The 18,564-nt window shown below is 42.4% G+C and overlaps 1 protein-coding gene across 2 annotated transcripts in view; it reads right to left on the minus strand.

Annotated features, from left to right (window-relative positions):
• Window positions 1-18,564, minus strand: part of LOC128454100 (band 4.1-like protein 1) — a 76,716-nt gene that overhangs the window by 14,452 nt on the left and 43,700 nt on the right. Inside the window, exons 3-13 of one of the 2 annotated variants that reach the window (XM_053437321.1) lie at window positions 18,011-18,178; window positions 14,313-14,417; window positions 10,301-10,343; window positions 10,029-10,104; window positions 9,349-9,567; window positions 8,854-8,941; window positions 8,577-8,729; window positions 5,186-5,283; window positions 4,200-4,375; window positions 3,379-3,599; window positions 753-902 (exon numbers count right to left, since the gene is read on the minus strand). In XM_053437321.1, the coding sequence (XP_053293296.1) occupies window positions 753-902; window positions 3,379-3,599; window positions 4,200-4,375; window positions 5,186-5,283; window positions 8,577-8,729; window positions 8,854-8,941; window positions 9,349-9,567; window positions 10,029-10,104; window positions 10,301-10,343; window positions 14,313-14,417; window positions 18,011-18,178 (1,497 nt within the window). Of the gene's footprint in view, window positions 1-752; window positions 903-3,378; window positions 3,603-4,199; window positions 4,376-5,185; window positions 5,284-8,576; window positions 8,730-8,853; window positions 8,942-9,348; window positions 9,568-10,028; window positions 10,105-10,300; window positions 10,344-14,312; window positions 14,418-18,010; window positions 18,179-18,564 lie in introns of both variants that reach the window. The other variant, XM_053437317.1, reaches the window with a different exon arrangement.

The raw sequence follows: 18,564 nt of genomic DNA on the forward strand, positions 1-18,564 counted from the left end.
CAGAGGATAAGAGATTGTCTGCAGACAACGTGAGTACCAACAAAGTCATTAAACTCTAGAATGTGCTGTATTTTCAATATCCTAATTACCAAAATCTGGTAAAAAGCTGAGACCTTTCATGATCTGGAAAAAAGAAGACTGTGTCGCTGTTAGGTATTGAGGAGTTGGGGGAAAAAAGAGAAACTGATAATCATTCCTCAAGTACCTCACACTGAGTGGATCTTTAAAAAAGAAATCTTGAAAGTGATCTCATTGAGATATTTTCTTCTGCGATACTTGTCAGTCATCCTCAAGTTCCTCTGAGATATTGTCAGACTTGTTATTGCGCTCCAGAGAGACAGAGGACGCACATCATTACAAACGCATCTTAAAATAAACTGCAGGTTTTTATGTTTGTTCCTGTTGCAGCGTTATGTTTGCACAGGAGATTATCTGTTTGAGCTGTTTATAAGAAAACACAGAAACTTTTTTTTTCAGCTTTACAATGTTTCTTTAAGCTTGACATTTTTAAAGACAATAATTAGAGGATACAAAATATTTTACAAAATAAGAGATCGTTCTGTGACAAATAACGTTATGCTTTCCTCAAGTCAAACAATAATCTCCAAATGTCAGCGGCCAGACGGGAAAATCAATGACCTTTAATGAAATGTCAAGCATCAGAGGTTTCTAGATTTTAGATAGTGACAATAGTGAACCTTGAAGCCCACGGACCCCCAACCCCACTCCAAACCCCTGCCCTCCACACTCACAGCCTTCTTCTCCGGTGTGCTGGTCGGGGAGCTTCCAGACAGACGCTGCTCACGGGTCATCAGCTTGCTGTTGGGTTCCCTCAGGGCTCTCTTCAGCTCATTGATGCTGGCCTGGTGCTTCAGCAAGACGTCCTGAGACTTGTCCAGGAACTGGAGGAGGAAAAACATGAGGGAAAGAGAAAATGCAGCTATAAGCAGGGCATCAACATCCTTGTCAAGCACGTTTTACCTTTTCATCACATATACATTAACTAACAAAATGTGATGTACAATAATACTACATATACACAGGGGAGGACATGTCATGGGAACTGCTAAAGAACAACTGTAATTGCAGTAGTTGTCAAGACACATATGAACACAAAATCTGCACAAAATCTGCATTTGTTCGTTTTTGAAATGATGACAGTCAGTGGTGGAAAGTAAATACAATAATTTACTCACATACAGTACTTCTTTCCTTGTCTTATTCAATTATGGGAGCTATAGTTGATATAATATCTTCAAGACCGACTGAGTCCTAAATATATTTTTCAAGAAAATAGCAAATCATGAAGCCACTTTAGTTATTGTGTAAGACTTATCTTGCGACCATTTGGATGATTAGGAAACACTGATCTACTTAAAGTACAGCTAGCTCTGTCTCGACCAGCTATAGCAGTCATATGGTTTAAGATTTGATGCATCAGACTCTAATAATCTAATAGTGCTATTTAGTATCTAATGAGGTAAAGTGTCTTAAAGTAAAAAAAATCTAAGTATTTACATTACATTAAATAATTATCATTAATGAGTAAGAGTTAAAGTTGAGGGGGAAAAACTTCCTAATCTATTATATTGAATATAAGACTGAATTTAGATTCACATCTGGCTAAATCCCACCAGTTTTGCGCATTTCAAACCAATGAAATGGCGCGAACCCAAACTGTTCTGATACAACTCTGCTACAGCTTCCCTTTCAGGTCGAACCATATTTTTAAATTGAATTGAAAGTGCCAAATGTTCTCAATGACTCTGGTTGGCTACAAACTCAATTTGTATGAAGCAGATATTGTGAATATTGCTGTTCGAATTAATTTTCAAGTATATGTACTCAGAGATATTCAGATTCACTCTGAACAGAATTATTTTAGATTTGTTATACTTCTAGTAAATTTGATATGGAAATTGTATAGTTGAACATTGTTCTAACTTGCTTTAATACTCTTATTTATAGTTACTAAATTATTTGGGTACTTCTTCCACCACTGGCTAAAGCATACTTCATAGGCTATTAGGGAAGAAGGGCTCTAGACAGACATGTATTGCACTGGAGACTTTTAAAGCTTCAAAGTGTACTGCGCCTGTTGCTGCCACATGAAAAGTAAATCTGTGACATTTCACAGAAGAAATAGCCTATAGGGAAAGTCCCTTGATCCGAGGAAGGCAAATGTCCATCTGTAAAAGCCTCTGTGGAGTAGAGGTGCACAGGGACAGCGTCACACATGAAGAAAAGCACAAAGGCCCAAGGCAGGAACCTGTACCTCCTGTTTGTGCCGAGGAGTGGCCTCACGGTCCAACTGAGAGAGCTGAGTTGGGCCAGGTGTGCGGGCGAGCACAAGAGGGGTCAGAGGTGACGAGTGCAGGGTTTAGAGAGTGCAGGAAGGAGGTCAGGTGCAGAGAAAGGATGGTAGAAGATGAGGCAGTAAGGGAGGCAGGCAGACAGACAGACAGACAGACAGACAGACAGACTACAAGGCTATATTTGGCCGTTTCACACCATGCCAAGACATCTTTGGAAATGGTCTGAAAATACATCCCAGTAGACATTTTGGACTTGATAAGGAATGCAAACATCCTGTCAAAATTTGAGGGGTTTGTTTGTTAACTGAATCCATTTCTAAGGCTTTGTAAAGATTTCCCCCTTATTTATCAGTGCATCACTTCAAACCTAACCCACTGTGCTAATCACGCTGTCTGTCAAATATTTGCTGGGATGCTCAACCATGACAAATGAGTTCAGGCACAACCTTCAAAGTATCACTTGTTTATGTGGTGCGGTGCAGCACAGCTTTTTTTGATGATAACTGAGATGACAGCCACGAGTAAACGAGACAGACCCAGTGGAGAGAGTGGGAAACAATTAAGACAGACAGAGAGAGAAAAACAGACAGACAGACAGACAGAGACCAAATCACCAGACACTAAATACCTCCTGTTTACTGTCAGCTGGTGACCCAGCTTCCTCCTTATCGCCAGCAAGAGTTGAAAAAATACAATAAGAAATAGAATGTTAGCAAAGGAGAGCTAGGCTGGAGTGTGCATCTCTCAGCATAATGAGAAAGGGTTAAAGACTGTAAAGCTGTTAGCAGGATTTATGAGCAGAGCAGCTTAAGCATATAAGCCTGAGTGAATAGGAGTGAAAGGAGAAGAGTTAGTAAACACTAAATCCACCAAAGGGAAGGGGAAGCTTGGCCAATAGAAGCTAGCACTGCATCTGTTTACATCAGCACCCCTGCAGACCCGGATTTCCCTGAACCAAGTTTGGAGTTTTCTTCTAGTTGAATGAAGCTCTTTATATTTTTCATCAAGTTTAGCACAATGGAAATCCATAAAAAGTCACAGTCTGTCAGGAAATCTTTACTACCATGATCTCTTTCTTTCGGCTTGGACTGACGTTGCCATCATATTCTTTTTCCTGCTCAGATTCCGTGCCCTGGTCTGGGTCCTCGTCCTGCTCCAAGCTGGGCTCCAGCTCGGTCTCCTGCTCGTCCACGGAGGGGCTGTGGAGGCGCCGCTGTTCGCCGGCGCTGCGGTGGGACAGGCTGTCGTGGTTCTCACACATGGCTGAGACTGGCCGCGAGAACTCTGCTAGGAAGGAGAGGTGAGTTCATTTGATTTGGGCTTTTAGAGTCAAAGTTTGACATTTTGGGAAGTACACTCAGTGTCTGTCATGTGGACAAAAAGGTGGGAAGATTGACATTAGTCTCATATCTGTCTCTTAAATAAGAAGCTTCAGACGGTTAGCTTTAGCTTAGTACAGATTATGGAGTCAGTGGAGATGGTAAAAAGGTTGATAAACCTGACTTTATCCAAAACTACAAACCAAACTCTGTGTTTGCAGGACTTTTTCTTGACCAGGATTCTCGGCTGTGACTTCCTGCACCACAATGACCACAACCTGTTTTTTTCCACATTAGTTTTTGCATGTCTTAAACAAAGGACATATGACAAAAACTTGTGAGCTTTGCTCGTAGGTGGCTGTTTTTACCAGACTTAAACCAGCTGTTTCTCATCTCTAGTATTTAAGCTAAGCTAGGCTAAGCTAACCAACACACATTTCCCTCAATGTTCATGTTTCTGTCCTTAAATGTCGCTGCACTGAGCTTGAATTCAAGTTTAAAAATCCAATCCAATCTTTAGACCATCCATTTGCACATGGGTTGGATGCACCACTGCGGCTCTCACCTCCATCCAAGCTCCTGGACAGCAGGTACCTCTTGCTGGTGGAGCGTTCAACGTGTGGGGCAGGCCGGTCGATGAGCGCGCTGGCCTGTCTGGATTGAGCCTGTGTCCGTCCACTGTATCTGAACTTTGAACCCATCACCAAGAAGCCCTTAGGTGGAGGCTCTGGAGATACCAGCCTGTAGAAACAACAATGGCAATGGTTGAATATTCTTGACCATATACTCTATCATACTATTTATATAATATAGCAAAAAGCAGCTGGGCAAAGACAACAGGGATTTTCTAATGTGCTTTATTGACAGTGGATTTCAAGCTTACTTCTGTGGATACATTTTTTGCATTGGATACATTAGCTCTATTCTTGACAAGCTGTTACTCGCTACAGGATCGATTGTGTGGTTTAGAGGAGATATGTTCATCAATCATTTTTTTTAAGATTATACATTTATTATATTTTGCAATTACCAAAATATTCACAAAAGTTTGATCACCGGTCAATGAAATTGACATTGAGTGGGGAAATAAAAAACAACTAGAGAAAATATTAAATTAAATTACAAAAAAACAATGATGGACCAAGACAAAACATTTTTTAAATGCGCAACAGTTTTTTCCTGTTGTTTTCTACGTTTCAAGACGGAGTCACCATTTAAATTGTATTGGATTTGGCTTCAACGCTGTTTACCCCTGATACTCATAAAGTGTTTTGTGCTGAACAATCTCTTCAAGCACTTCATCTATGCCAGTGATGCTGGCTCCATTTTATTTCAATCTCTGCAGCCTTATCCTTATCATTTAGCAAAGTCAAGGGTGCAATGAAAGAAACATGTGCTGCAGAAAGACCACCGCATGTTTCACAGACCACTGAACAATGGAGTTGAGTGTGCATGCACCTGGTGAAAGCCGTATGAATGGAAATGTTTTTCCTTGCCTTGATACTCATTGAACAGGAAACACTCCAACCATGAGGGCAGATCGATACTTACCGGAAGAAAGTGTGATGCTCAATGCAGACCTTCCACAGCCTCTTGGCAGCTCTGTGGTGGGGAAGCTTAAAACCGATTGTACTTTCAAACTGCTCGTACTGGAGGGGAGAGAGAGAACAGGGAGACAGAGAGAAAAGTGAGAAGGTGTGTGTGTGTGTGTGTGTGTGTGTGTGTGTGTGTGTGTGTGTGTATGAGTGCGTGCGTGCGTGCATGCGTGCGTGTGATGTGTTTGTGTTCGAAAGCAGTTTACTGAAAGCCAAAAGTACTTCAACCTGGACCTTAGTTTAGGCCAATCAATTACATTCATGAAAAATCCAGGACATGTTACTCTATATCTCATACCAGCATGAACACTGACCTCAGTCAGTGAAGCAGACTACTGGCATAATAGGCATGTCAATATATGAGAAAACACATTTAGGACATTACAACATGGATTTTGTTGACTTGTCAAAAAGAGTAGATAAAGTCAATTAAGCATCCAATGTTCTGAAACTGGGAGCATTTGAGAGGAAAAGTGTTTCATGGCTCTATATTTACACTCTCTATCCCACTATTCTGACTGCAGCTGCAGCAGCTCTGGTAAAGGGGCTCTTTATTTGGCTCCATCACAGGCTCACTGTGCGGCTCTGTCACTTGACTGGGTCTGGCCCAGACAGCCTGTCGCACTGAGGCTCAGCATGGAGGATAAGCTTCAGCGCTGCACAGGACAATGAGGAGGACGAGAGTACGGAGCCTGACCATGCAGAGGAGCAACGCTGGAGGTATAAGAAGGAGGATTTACAGTCTGCTGCCTTGAAAACGGACCACAAATTCTTTTCCACTGTGCCTTTCAGACATAACAGCTTAACATTAGCTATTGTTGTGGGAGATAATGCTGCACTGGTAAAGGAATGGTTCAAGATTTTGGGAAATGTGCTTATTCTCGTTCCCGGTCTACTGTTAAATTTGTAGCTGGAGCCAGGAGTTTAGCTCCGCATTAAGACTAGAAACCTGGTTCAGTCCAAAGTTAACCAGATCTGCCTATAAGCAGCTAAAACACTCACAATGTAACATGTCATTTGTCATTTATTGAATCCCTACAAAACTAGAGGAAAAAACATCCAGCTCTGACTCTATTGAGGATCCGGCCCCTGCAGAATAATAGATGTGTAAGAAAGAGGATTTACAGTCTTCTGCTTTGCATAACTGACTGCACTTTCATTTCTGTAGTAGCTTTTAAGTGTAAGTAAGAGTGCTGTTTGGAATTATATGGGTGAAGGAAAAGGAATAGTTTGATATGTTCAAAAATGCACCACGCTTAGCACAACCATTAGATAAAGGGTAGGAAACAGCTAGCCTGGGTCAGTCCAAAGGAAACTAAATCTGCCTACAAGCAGCTCTAAAGCTCTCTTCATGAACATTTATTGAATCATTATTAAAACCAGAGAAAAAAACAATCAGTAGTAGTTCTATCAAGGATTTTCTATGGCAAGATATGAATTTGTCCTGGCCTTGTGCAGTGACTTAGCCTGACGTTGTCAGACTCACGATTCTAGTCAGAATGTGAGTCTGAGACCGCTCCATTGGGCTGTGATTATGGGGCGTGTTTCAACTGACCAGGAAGTAAAATTCCTCTTCGCTCAATTGGATAGACCTACAACCAATCAGAGCAACGTAGTATGTGACGTATGCTAAGCAACGCATTGTGAGTTATTTACTAACCCGGGTTCACACCGGACGCTTCAGCGGAGCGCCAAGCCTTAAATAACAGCTGGCTCCCATCCACTCCCATGTTAAAACTTTGTGCCGGTCACACCGGAGGCTGAAGCACCGCGAGGCAGCCTTGGCGCAGCGCGGTGCTTCAGCCTCCGGTGTGACTGGCACAAAGCCGTGCAGCGATCTACTGGATCAACGGGTGATATTATTAGCGCTGCCCGGCGGTTCAGCGTCGCTTCAGTGTCCGTTGTGAACAGCCAAGCGCCGGGGCGATAGGGATTAGCGCGGTGCTTTGGCGTCGCCTCCACGTTCTGTGTTCCTCTTTCAAAATGAATGCGCTGTCGATGTCTTCTAAAACAGACTCAATGGCAGCATCTACACATCTCAGCTCGCCAGCGGCAGGCATGTTTGTTGAAAACGAATTCAACCCGAGGGCACTGTGATGACGTGGTTGATTACGTTACCGTTGATCATCTGTCAATCATCGTATAAAGCCCGCCCTGACAATCTGATTGGCCCGGTCGGGCCATCATTTTTTCCCAATGGAGCGACTCCAGACCGAACTGCCCGACCAAAAATGTTGTGGGCGGGGCTAAGTTCGTCTGGCATCCAGGCTAGTCTGGAGTCGCTCCATTGGGAAAAAATGATGGCCCGACCGGGCCAATCAGATTGTCAGGGCGGGCTTTATACGATGATTGACAGATGATCAACGGTAACGTAATCAACCACGTCATCACAGTGCCCTCGGGTTGAATTCGTTTTCAACAAACATGCCTGCCGCTGGCGAGCTGAGATGTGTAGATGCTGCCATTGAGTCTGTTTTAGAAGACATCGACAGCGCAATCATTTTGAAAGAGGAACACAGAACGTGCAGGCGACGCCAAAGCACCGCGCTAATCCCTATCGCCCCGGCGCTTGGCTGTTCACAACGGACACTGAAGCGACGCTGAACCGCCGGGCAGCGCTAATAATATCACCCGTTGATCCAGTAGATCGCTGCACGGCTTTGTGCCGGTCACACCGGAGGCTGAAGCACCACGCTGCGCCAAGGCTGCCTCGCGGTGCTTCAGCCTCCGGTGTGACCGGCACAAAGTTTTAACATGGGAGTGGATGGGAGCCAGCTGTTATTTAAGGCTTGGCGCTGCGCTGAAGCGTCCGGTGTGAACCCGGCGTTAGTAAATAACTCACAATGCGTGCTTAGCATACGTCACATACTACTCTGGCATCCAGGCTAGCAGTGACTACTTAGAGTCATCGATTTAAGGTGGCCAGGCAACCAGTGGCGACAGGAGGCCAGACCAATCACACCTTGTCATGTCTTCAAGATAAACTAAGCTATGCTATGCTTCTTGAATATAGAATGGAGAGTGGTAGCAATCATAACTTTTAGTTACCACTCACTTCTTCCAAGTATCATATCCACAGTTGGCACCATAGGCGTTCTGATATAAAGTATTATTTTTCAGGCCAGATACAACAACTGAAGACAACTTTAGGCCCATCATTATGATGATCGTGCAGTATATTTTTGCAAACTGAGACGATGAGAAAGCTCCTTTAACACTTTGGTTTGCATTAAACAACTACCATCAAACTACGTTTTATTGAACAGCACTTACGAATAATAAATGAATCATAATGTGTGTAATCGATATATAGTGTCCCTTTTATCATCCTTCCCCACACTGCATACCTCTCCAGGTCGTATCTTGATGTAGAAGTTGCTCCTCTTATAAGAGATCTTTAGGATCTTTGGCCAGGCAAAGCGGTTGATTCTCAGCCTATCTCTGTAAATCAGCAGACCGTTGGCACAGACCCCCAGCATTATGTCAATCCCTTCGGAATCCTGCAGCAAACACGGGGCAGCACACAGACAGAAATTATTCATGAGGAACACTGTATGCATCCTAGAAAACTATTGTAATTTCATGAAAATTAAATGATATGAAACAACTTGAGGTTGAGTCGACCTTAGCATGGTGGAGGTCCACACCGTACATGGACAGTTTCTTCGCATTCTCCAAGAAGTTAATTTCAGCCTCTGCTGGAGTCATCCCCCTGCGAGCAGAACAATGATAATATCTGTAACCAACATCAACAGGCCCTCTCAAATAATAAGCCCATAATCTTGCACAGCGGGAGCAGAATTATCTTGGTAATATGCTTGATATATTCACTTCTTAATTCGCTGCATCCGTTCCCCTAAGCATTATGTTTGGTCGCATGCCAAAAAGCAAAGCTAAAGAGGAGCATCGTGGAAACCCTCTAACTGAGTGAAGGTGTTCTCACACTGTCAAGACTTGCACTGTTAACGTCTCATTGACAGATTGTGCAGTAATGTGGCGCCATCTATCTGCCATGTGCATGAGGGAATGTTTCAAAACAACGGAAAACTCATCAACCCATAAACCCAGGAGATTTGTTCACTGATGAAAATCGGATTGAAACAACAGTAAGTCCAGTACTTGTAGTTCCGATGGAGCTCCATCACCCTCTCCTCCAGCTCGCGAGTCTGATTGGGGGCAAAGCGGAAATCGCTGACATAGTCAGATCCGTGGTCATCCTGGTCATAGTCTCCCAGCTCGGCTTGAACGGAGTAGGAGCCCAGAAGGGCGTGAGTGACAAACGAGCAAGGCAGTCGACCTGACAGCATGTCGTCCCTCAGCTGCAGACATAGGTAGTATCTGTCAGATGAAACAAAAGGGGAGGAGGGTGTTGGCAGTCAAACCAGCCTGAGTCAAGGCAAGCTCCAACAAGTATTCAACATAGCTAATCCACGGCAGTTAATAGCATTCCAGGTCAAATCCCTCAAAAGGAGAGAGGGATTTGGGCTGCTTTGACAGAAGGGCAAATATGCCACGTAAATTGCTACAATGCTTGCTTGTAAACACTTATCTTTAGGAAAATTGAAAAAGGTGAACCTGACATATGTCAACAATGTCTGCTTTCAATGAACTGTGAAGAGCATCTGGCAGCACAGACAGGAGAGTTACAACTGTTGTCAATGTGTGTGTGTGTGTGTGTGTGTGTGTGTGTGTGTGTCTGTGTGTGTGTGTGTGTGTGTGTGTGTATGTTTGTGTGTGTGTGTGTGTGTGTGTGTGTGTGTGTGTGTGTGTGTGTGTGTGTGTGTGTGTGTGTGTTCTACCTGGTGATATCCTCAGTGAGCTGGGAAGGGTCTGGAGGGTAGAACTTGACTGAGAAGGCAAAGTTCCACGGAGAGTCTGAGGAGTACATGGATGTTCAATAATGTGTTTGTCTTGAGACGTATTGCACAAAATTACAATTAAAAGTCAATAACAGAATGTTATTTAATAGGTTGACATAAAAATGTGTATCACTTAATTTGCCTACAAATGCGACTTTACCAATTTAATTAAAAAAAATGTAATATGTGAGCGACTTGGAAAAGACACTCACTGCGCATCTGCTTCTTGATCTCCTTGGAGGGGTCCAACCAGTTCTGAAAGACAGAAGGCAGAATTCACAGAGGGCAGCTGGAAACATGGTTAATGCACACCCCGGTGTCGCACTCCGCTCTAATTGCTGTCAATTTTCCTAATGAAAGCCGCTCCATATGGTTGAATAAAGCAAGTGAGCCCTCTCCAGCTGAAGCATTCCAGATTTAAATCAAGCATCTGTTGTGTTCATTGTGTCGCAAAATCATTGGCAGCCAGTTACCTTTCTGATCTCATCACATCCAATCATGCAGTGAACCGCTTCACCTATAGGGAGCCTATTTCTGATTTGGCTCTGAGAGCATCTCATCAGTGGTTCAGTGGATACTGTCTCTCTTGCAACAGCAACTGTGGATCGTGTTTATTGGAAGTTCAGCGATGAAGAGAGAAAATATTCAATAATCATTTGTATCTGCTTACAAGTTAACGCACAATATACCATGAAAAATCTCTTGATATACATAAGGGCATGAATTATACACCTTCTACCTTACTAGCTCCATAAAACCTCTTTTTGACCTTCTGAATGTTTATGTTGATCTAAATGGAATCTGTTGTTTCATTTTTATCCTCTTAATAAACTATTGATTAGCTCTTAGCTAAATACTCAACATGCTGACATGCTCACAGTGATAATGCTAGTATGTTGATGTGTGGCACGTTCACCATCTTAGTTTAATGTGTTAACAGGGAAACCTTTGCCTACAAAACAAAATGAGACAGCAGATGAATGTTATTAGTTTTGCAGTAGTGTGATAATAAACCAAAGAACTGAATGATTTAAATATGTTTAACCGATGATGGCCCTAGGTAAAAAACTCATTGCAAATCATTTCTTTTGAAACCATCCAATTTAGAAACAAATGTCAACTTCATGGTGGTGGAAAACTAAAGTTCAGGCTGTCACCTAGACATGGGTGTAACCATGAATGTCTGTAGAAGAATAGATGTGGCAATTCATCCACTACAACAACTTTGAGCTGGATGAAAAAGCAGAAGATTGCCAATGTCAGCATCACTGCTGTCCGGGCTCATTGTGTGAACCAGCAATTGTATAGATATTACAGAAAAGAGCAAAGTGATGGACCAGCCAACAGGCTCTGCCATCCCCAGAGCCACACTGACAGGTCGTCTAAGGACATTTTAAGCCAATCAAAACACACAAGCAAAGAAACACAGGCCAACATATAGGCTTACACACACAGTGGTGGGGGCCGATACCATTTGCTACTTTATTCCCTGCAAATATACATAAACAGGTGTTTGCAGGAGGCCACGTAGTTGTGTGCTGCCTGTGTTGCAGCGAGCTGACAGTGATCCTCACTAGCCTGAATACCACACTGCAGCTGCTTATTAATGCTGACAGTATTTTTGCCAGCTGGTATCACATCAGTCAGAGTGGAATCAGGAGTATGAAAGGTTGACACAGCACAGTGCACTCCTGTGGTCTCGTTGGGCAAACTTCAAGCCTCTCTGGCAACATTGAGCTGTGCCTTCACGTACACACACACACTGACGTACATACACCTTCAGTGTTTAATCATACTGCTAAAGACTTTAATGAGCCCCCCCCCCCCCCCCTTATATCAGCCAGGGCCAAAGAGCACTCAATTAGTAAGGCACTTCCTCTGTTGCTTTGCTTTTCTCTGTAGAAAAGCAGAAGGAACTTTGAATCACTGACTGATCAAGGCTTTACTTCTGCGTTTGTAGCATCAGTTCATACAGCAATCACACAGAATAAATGTTGAAGAGCAAAGATAAAATCCCCCCCCAGCTGAGACAGAAAAAGGGCATCAGAAATTAGATTTCAATTCTCTGGCTTTTTTGGTCCACTAAGCAGCGGTGACCCCAGACGGCAGCTTCAAGCTGCACTCTGATAAGCCCGGCTTCTGAGCTGCAGCCTCACCTAAACTCAGAGGGAGGAAAACATTTGAAGCCTGTTTACCTCTTAAACGCACCAGCTAACCTGTCCACTTCGGCCGAGATAATGCTCAATCTAAAGCTGACTAAAGTCATCAGGCACATGTCAAGTCACAACATGTGAGCTGACAAAGCATGCAAAAGCTGATGATGGTGAGTTAATGCTCCAAATGTTAAAAGAGACTTAGTCTTGTCATCTTCCCTATCTTCAAACGGCAGGAGGTTCCTCTGTAGCTTGTTGTGCAGCCGACCTGCCCTCGGGGAGTCACACGTCAATCAAACCCGTAAACCCACACCCAACAAAGAGCTGTCATGTGAACCCAGTTCTGTTCCACTCACATGATTATACGATCATAAACCTGCTCTGTGCACCTTGCAGCAATTAAACAGAGATCAGAAGGAAACAGGCCTGGACTTTCTATTTGAAATCAGCTTATTGGAGATGACGTGCCCAGATTGGAGGCTGTGATCTGTTTTCTGAAACAGACTTGGTGCAGAACTGTCTGCAATCTTCATGAAGGACTGTTTCTCTAATAAAAAGTTAGGGGGGTGGATTATTTTCAATACTAATCAAGACATGCTTTCTTGTTGCAGTGTCGCAGTTAACGAATAGTACAAATTACAACATGTAGTCTCACCAAAATATGCAATGCAACAGCGTCCAGCTCATTGTTTGCTGTACTGTTGTAGTTTACTCCAATTGCTAATCATAGCAATCAGCTATTTAGCTGCTGTTTACTGCGATGAAGCTGTTAACTCTGTTAAGACCTTCGTGGTAATCACAAGTGGTCAGCTAGTTCAGACCAAAACGCACCTAAATGCATCCTGAATACCTCATCAGAGATTAGATCAGTCAGATCCCATTCTGAGGTGTTCCGTGACACATGTGACACGTGTGACCACATTCATATGAAGGACCTCTTACTCAGCTGATGACCTCTGCCCTGCTGCAGATTCACAATGAAGTGCAAATACTTTCAGCTTTGTTAACCTTTGTTTAGCATTTCTCAGTGCCAATACGTTGATTATGTTGTGGCCACCACCACCATATCAACACTGATCAATACCTAATGATTACTTTTGCTAAATCTGTAAAATCTTTATCCACAGTGCAGCTGCTCGAGATTCATTAAAACCTGCCTGACAACTCTCTCTCTATGCCTTTCTCTCGCTCACTCGCGTTGACACACACACCACACAGATTCATCTATAAACTCAGACTGGGTTTAAACTATTTGGTCTTAGATGACAGAAATGACGAAACGTGTATTTGCATACAGAGTGGGGAAGTGAGCTCTGATAAAAAATGATCACAGGAGACCCAACAGGAGGAATTTGAATGCTAGATGTGAACACACGTACTTAATGCTGACCATTTGTGATCGGATCTCTCAGGACAAATGTTAATAGCAGGTCTGAAGACAGCCTCAAATGTGAGTCCATGCATGTCTCATAACCACCAGCATTAAGGGCTGTTAATTGGGTAACTCAACACTTTCACAACAAACTAAAGAATGCATTTTAGACATATTGAGCCATTGAGCGATTTACTCTGTCTGATCGTAAAGTTGAGGCTCATCTAAAGCGACAGGCTTCAAGTTGCTATGGTAACTTAAGGAAGACAAAAAGAAGTTAGCAAACTATTCTGACCAAACTTTAATTCTTATCTATTCAAATTTCTCTGATAAACTCTGGCTCTTGGCTTCTGTCTACAGGGGTTTAATTCAACCTCTGGGGGCAGATTTATATTTCTGCTTCCAGAACAGCTCTGCCTTTGAGAAATATTTCTCTAACTGCATTTCATATATGCATGTTGCCGAGTAGATTTTATTTTAATCTTCTCCCCTACTGCACAAGTTTTTCAATTGCTTTTTGTCCAGACGCAGCGTTAGAATGGAAATTTCCATTTTTCATTCATTCTTTGAATGATGGATAGTGCACCCCTCAGAGAGCTGACCCAGCCAACAAGTGAGAGGAATACAGATTGTTACGTGAGCAGCGTGTTTATGCAGTGAAAAATCCCACAAGGTTATTGCGGTACACAATTCACTGACCTTCTGGGTATCTGTGTCCGCAAAGGTCAGGCCAAAGTAGTCCTTCTCCAGTAGGTTGAGGTGCTCACACACAATGTCAATCAGGGTCTGTCCTCTTGAGTGTTTCTGTCAAGACAAAGATGAAGGACACAGCAGTGGTAAGAAAGACAAAAGAAAGCAGAAGAGAGATTTTCCACGATGTTTCTGATGTATTATGCATAAGTTGCCGTTAAAGCTCAGTTTTTCAGGGCAAACATAAGACCCGAAGAAAACAGTTTTTCCTCAAGACTGCTTTCCTGTTCTCTGGTTCAGAGACAACAGCTCAGTCATGTGGTGTTAAGTCACAACCAGAGTGCATCAAACACTTGACAGTGAAAATGGATTGTGGATTGCTGCTCTTTGCACTGCATGCAGGATTTCCTCTGCTATTGACAGCGTGAGCATCACATCAACATTTACCTTGACATTCAAGACACAGGTTTGTTTTTCACATTCGAGTACAGTTTGTTCGATATCTTTGACTAGTAAACATCAGGATGTACAAATGAACATTTTGGCTGACTGTGCTTACACAGGGATTTGTGGAGACCGGTGTATTTTTGGTGAATAGCCTGAGTGAAAGTAATGTACCTATGTAGAGAAGTGGAGAAGGAAACAGTTCAACCTGAGGAATCGTGACATCTGCGAGAAAAGTATGACACAGTAAGTACTTTATTTATAAGTAAGTGAGATCTTCTTCTATTTAGATATGAAATCGACTAGTTTGGATTTCACAGTGGTCTGATGAAAATGATATCCAGAAGATTACATTATAAACATTAGTATGGACTATTTTAAGAGATCTTGAAAATCTCTTAATGCACCCGCAGCTAAACTCGTTTATTTCAAGCCGCAAATAATCACACCTAAAATGTTTTCACTTCAATTTCAGGCATTTTTTGTAGTATTTGAAATATGGACAATGCTACATCAATTCACGCAAGAGCTCATCTGCCACTGTCAAATATTGAACAAAGAAGTATGGTAGTGTTTAGACCTAACACTGAACCTAGCTTAGAGGGCATTATGGACACACACACACACACACACACACACACACACACACACACATAAAAACAATGCCAAGGTGAGGCAAGAAGGAAGCAAGCAGTTGCCAGGGCAACAGATGCAGTTTTATCCCTCTGCTTTGTTGTGCCTTATATCTCAAGGCTACAGGACTTTAAAGAGTGTTTCACCTTTGCCTTATTATAGGAGAAAGGATGGTGGAGCAACACTTTGACGAACATGCTAATGACATCCGCTGCAGCCAGTAATATTAAATAAACAAATCGGAATGTGGAATTTTAATAGGCCGTGACTGAGGTGAAGCAGCCTATTTGCTCTCTACTCTGGAACAATTCATTATTTGCCTACACAATTACGATCTCAGTATTTCTTCCACCTGACATGGGAAATCCAAGGATAGAATCTTGGCAGCGTATAAAGACCACAATCAATTCTACAATAAATAGCTGTGTTGTAGACATCAGCTCAGCCAGGCTTCATATTCAAATTGCAGGGTTGAGAGTGGGTAAGGTCAAGGTGTCTCTTCTCTTGCCCAAGGACCACAGGGATGTGAAGCCATGCGTCCATGACATGAGACTTCATTAACCCGTGCATGCAGCGCCCCCTCTGGGGAGAGCCTGCCTCCTTGCAACACTGTTATTACCAGCTCCTGGAAGCAGGGACAAAGTTCCTCCCCTGCAATTACAGTCACAAAGCAGGAGCAAGCTCATCCATGACCCGCAGTTCTGACGCCCTCAACATACTGTACGAGAATAAAAAAAACAACACATAGGCTGAGAAGAGGCTGCGTTGTACATGCATCTCTGGCAATGACTGCAGAGAGCAGATGAACGTAGAGGAAGCACTTAAGACACAAGCTTTATCACCACAATGCAATCTATTCTTGTGATGTGGAAAAGGCCCAGAGGTATTTCAGGATATTTTTTCAGTGCTGAGAGAGTGGTCGACAAGCGTAGCATTCCTGATCCTCCCACCTCACACACACACACTCACAGATATAAGCCCTCTCAGTCCCAACCCCAGCACATCACACACAAAGTTTCATGCCCTTGTGCACAAGTATCCTGTAGGTGGCCCATAATAACATTGCTCTTCTATTTTCTCCTTGGCTGCGCCTGGCTTGCAAAAATGTAATAACTATGGATTTCCTAACACCCAGTTAGCAGCTTGTGCTCGGGGCTTTTATTGGACAGAATTAACTTGAAGCCTGTTTGTATAAATGCCAAAAACGAAATCTAAGTTTGAGTAGTTTTGCAAAAACAATACTTTTTGTATCTTTAGTCAATGAAATTTAAACAAATGTTCACTAAACAAAACACAGCATGCCAAACTATGAAATGATTTAGATTATGGTGTGAAGAGCCACAAGCTTCTCACAAGGTCACTACTTGATCTAGATGAAAACAGTTCAATTGTATTCTGTGGCTTTGGGGAAGTTTCCAAATATCTGACAAGATGATCCTGATAATGTGTCTATGAAATAGAACAGTCATCAGGAGATGACACATCTACCCACAATACCAACGGAACTTGAGAGAGCAGTTAGCTTGAGTTGTAATATTCCCCATAGTAATAGAGAACAGATGCTGTTCTTTTAAACAGCAAATTTGCAGAGGCTTGAATTTCCATGTAGCAGCTGCAGGTTCAGTTCCATCCCGGGCCCTTCTTCCCCAATTCCTTTTGCCCATTTCACGCTCACTGTCGCATTAATGAAAGCGAAATGCCCAAAAATATCTCAAAAATATCAAATCTTCAAAAGAAGCACATCCAGAAAATGTATGAATAAATAAATCCCTTCATATCCACACCTTGTAAACATTATGCTGTGTGGTATCTTTCTGTCGAGAAAAGTTTTGAGAGCCTCAAGTAAAACTCTAAATGTTAAATAAAACATTTACCATTATTTTTACAAAGTGATACAATATCGTTTTGCCAAAGAGTCCTTGTCAAGATTGGTAGCAATGAAATACAATTTTTGTTGTATAAAAACAAGCAAAACACTTTGATGTGCATCCTTTTTGTAATGGTCACTTGGTGTTGGACGACACAGACAAACCTATTTCCTCTTTTGATACTTTTTGATACACAGTGCCCTAGAAAAACATTTCCGTTGGTGCTCACTAAGTCCTAAAGCTTCAATATCCATAGTCCTATTCATGAGCATATACAATACAGTAAATCTGCTGGATCACACAGACGTCTGGTTTAAGAAATACAGCGGTGATGAACTGGACTAGACGACACCAATGTGGCCAGACAGATCCATCAGGTGCAGAGGAGATGGTGCCAGGCAGACACCTCATGGTTCATGCATGTATGTAAATTCTTAGTAAGAGGAATAGAAATTTTTAGCCTTTTCAAGAAATAGCCTAAAATATTGGGTCAGGTAATTGGTTATGAATTATTACATTACATTATACAGAAATGTGCGACATTCCCTCGGTTCCACCCCCCTGCAGAGCTCACAGCATGGCACTCTGTCTTTTATTATTTTGTTCTCTCCGCCTGTTTTTGCATTCTGTGCAGCACTGTACAACACACACATCTACCCACACAGAAAAAATAATAACAAGGGGCAGAGTGCTGCTTTCCAGTTTGTTCAGCATTTTAAGGCTTATCCTACAAAATACAAAACCCTTTAACGTTCAGCATACCTCGATTTCTCCTTCAAAGTCAGAAGTGTCCAGCAGGGTCATTTTGAAGGGGGCCGTCTTCAGTCGCTTGGAGCCTTTCTGGGGGGATTTGAGGTTCTTGTTTGGCGACGTCTTCTCAGACATTTCGTCTGTTTCTCTCGGTTCGTCCAGATGCTTGGAGTTCTGTTCCTTTACAAACATAAAACATACAGTAAAACGTAAAGGATCTGATGTGTCGAAATACTTTTACGTGCCAGAATAAGGATAGCACCTTGAGATTAGGTTTTTTACCAATATTAAGTTTTAACTACAATACAAACATCACAATGTTTGGCTGATTTGTCCTCATTCCAAGTCAGCAGTGTAGTTAGCAAGTTGCTTTAGTAGGTCTTGGTCATAGTGGGACATCTGTGAAACTCTGATCAAATAAACACTTGTTAAACATACATCAAACAACCTAAATTGAAAGAGACCATCATTGAGAAAAATGTATTTACTTTGCACCTATATATTTTTTTATTAAGCCCTTACATGTCCCATTACTAACATGGAGGAGGCATGTTTAATGTGTATAT

This window comes from Pleuronectes platessa, chromosome 2, assembly GCF_947347685.1.
Source record: "Pleuronectes platessa chromosome 2, fPlePla1.1, whole genome shotgun sequence".
Lineage (NCBI taxonomy): Eukaryota > Metazoa > Chordata > Actinopteri > Pleuronectiformes > Pleuronectidae > Pleuronectes > Pleuronectes platessa.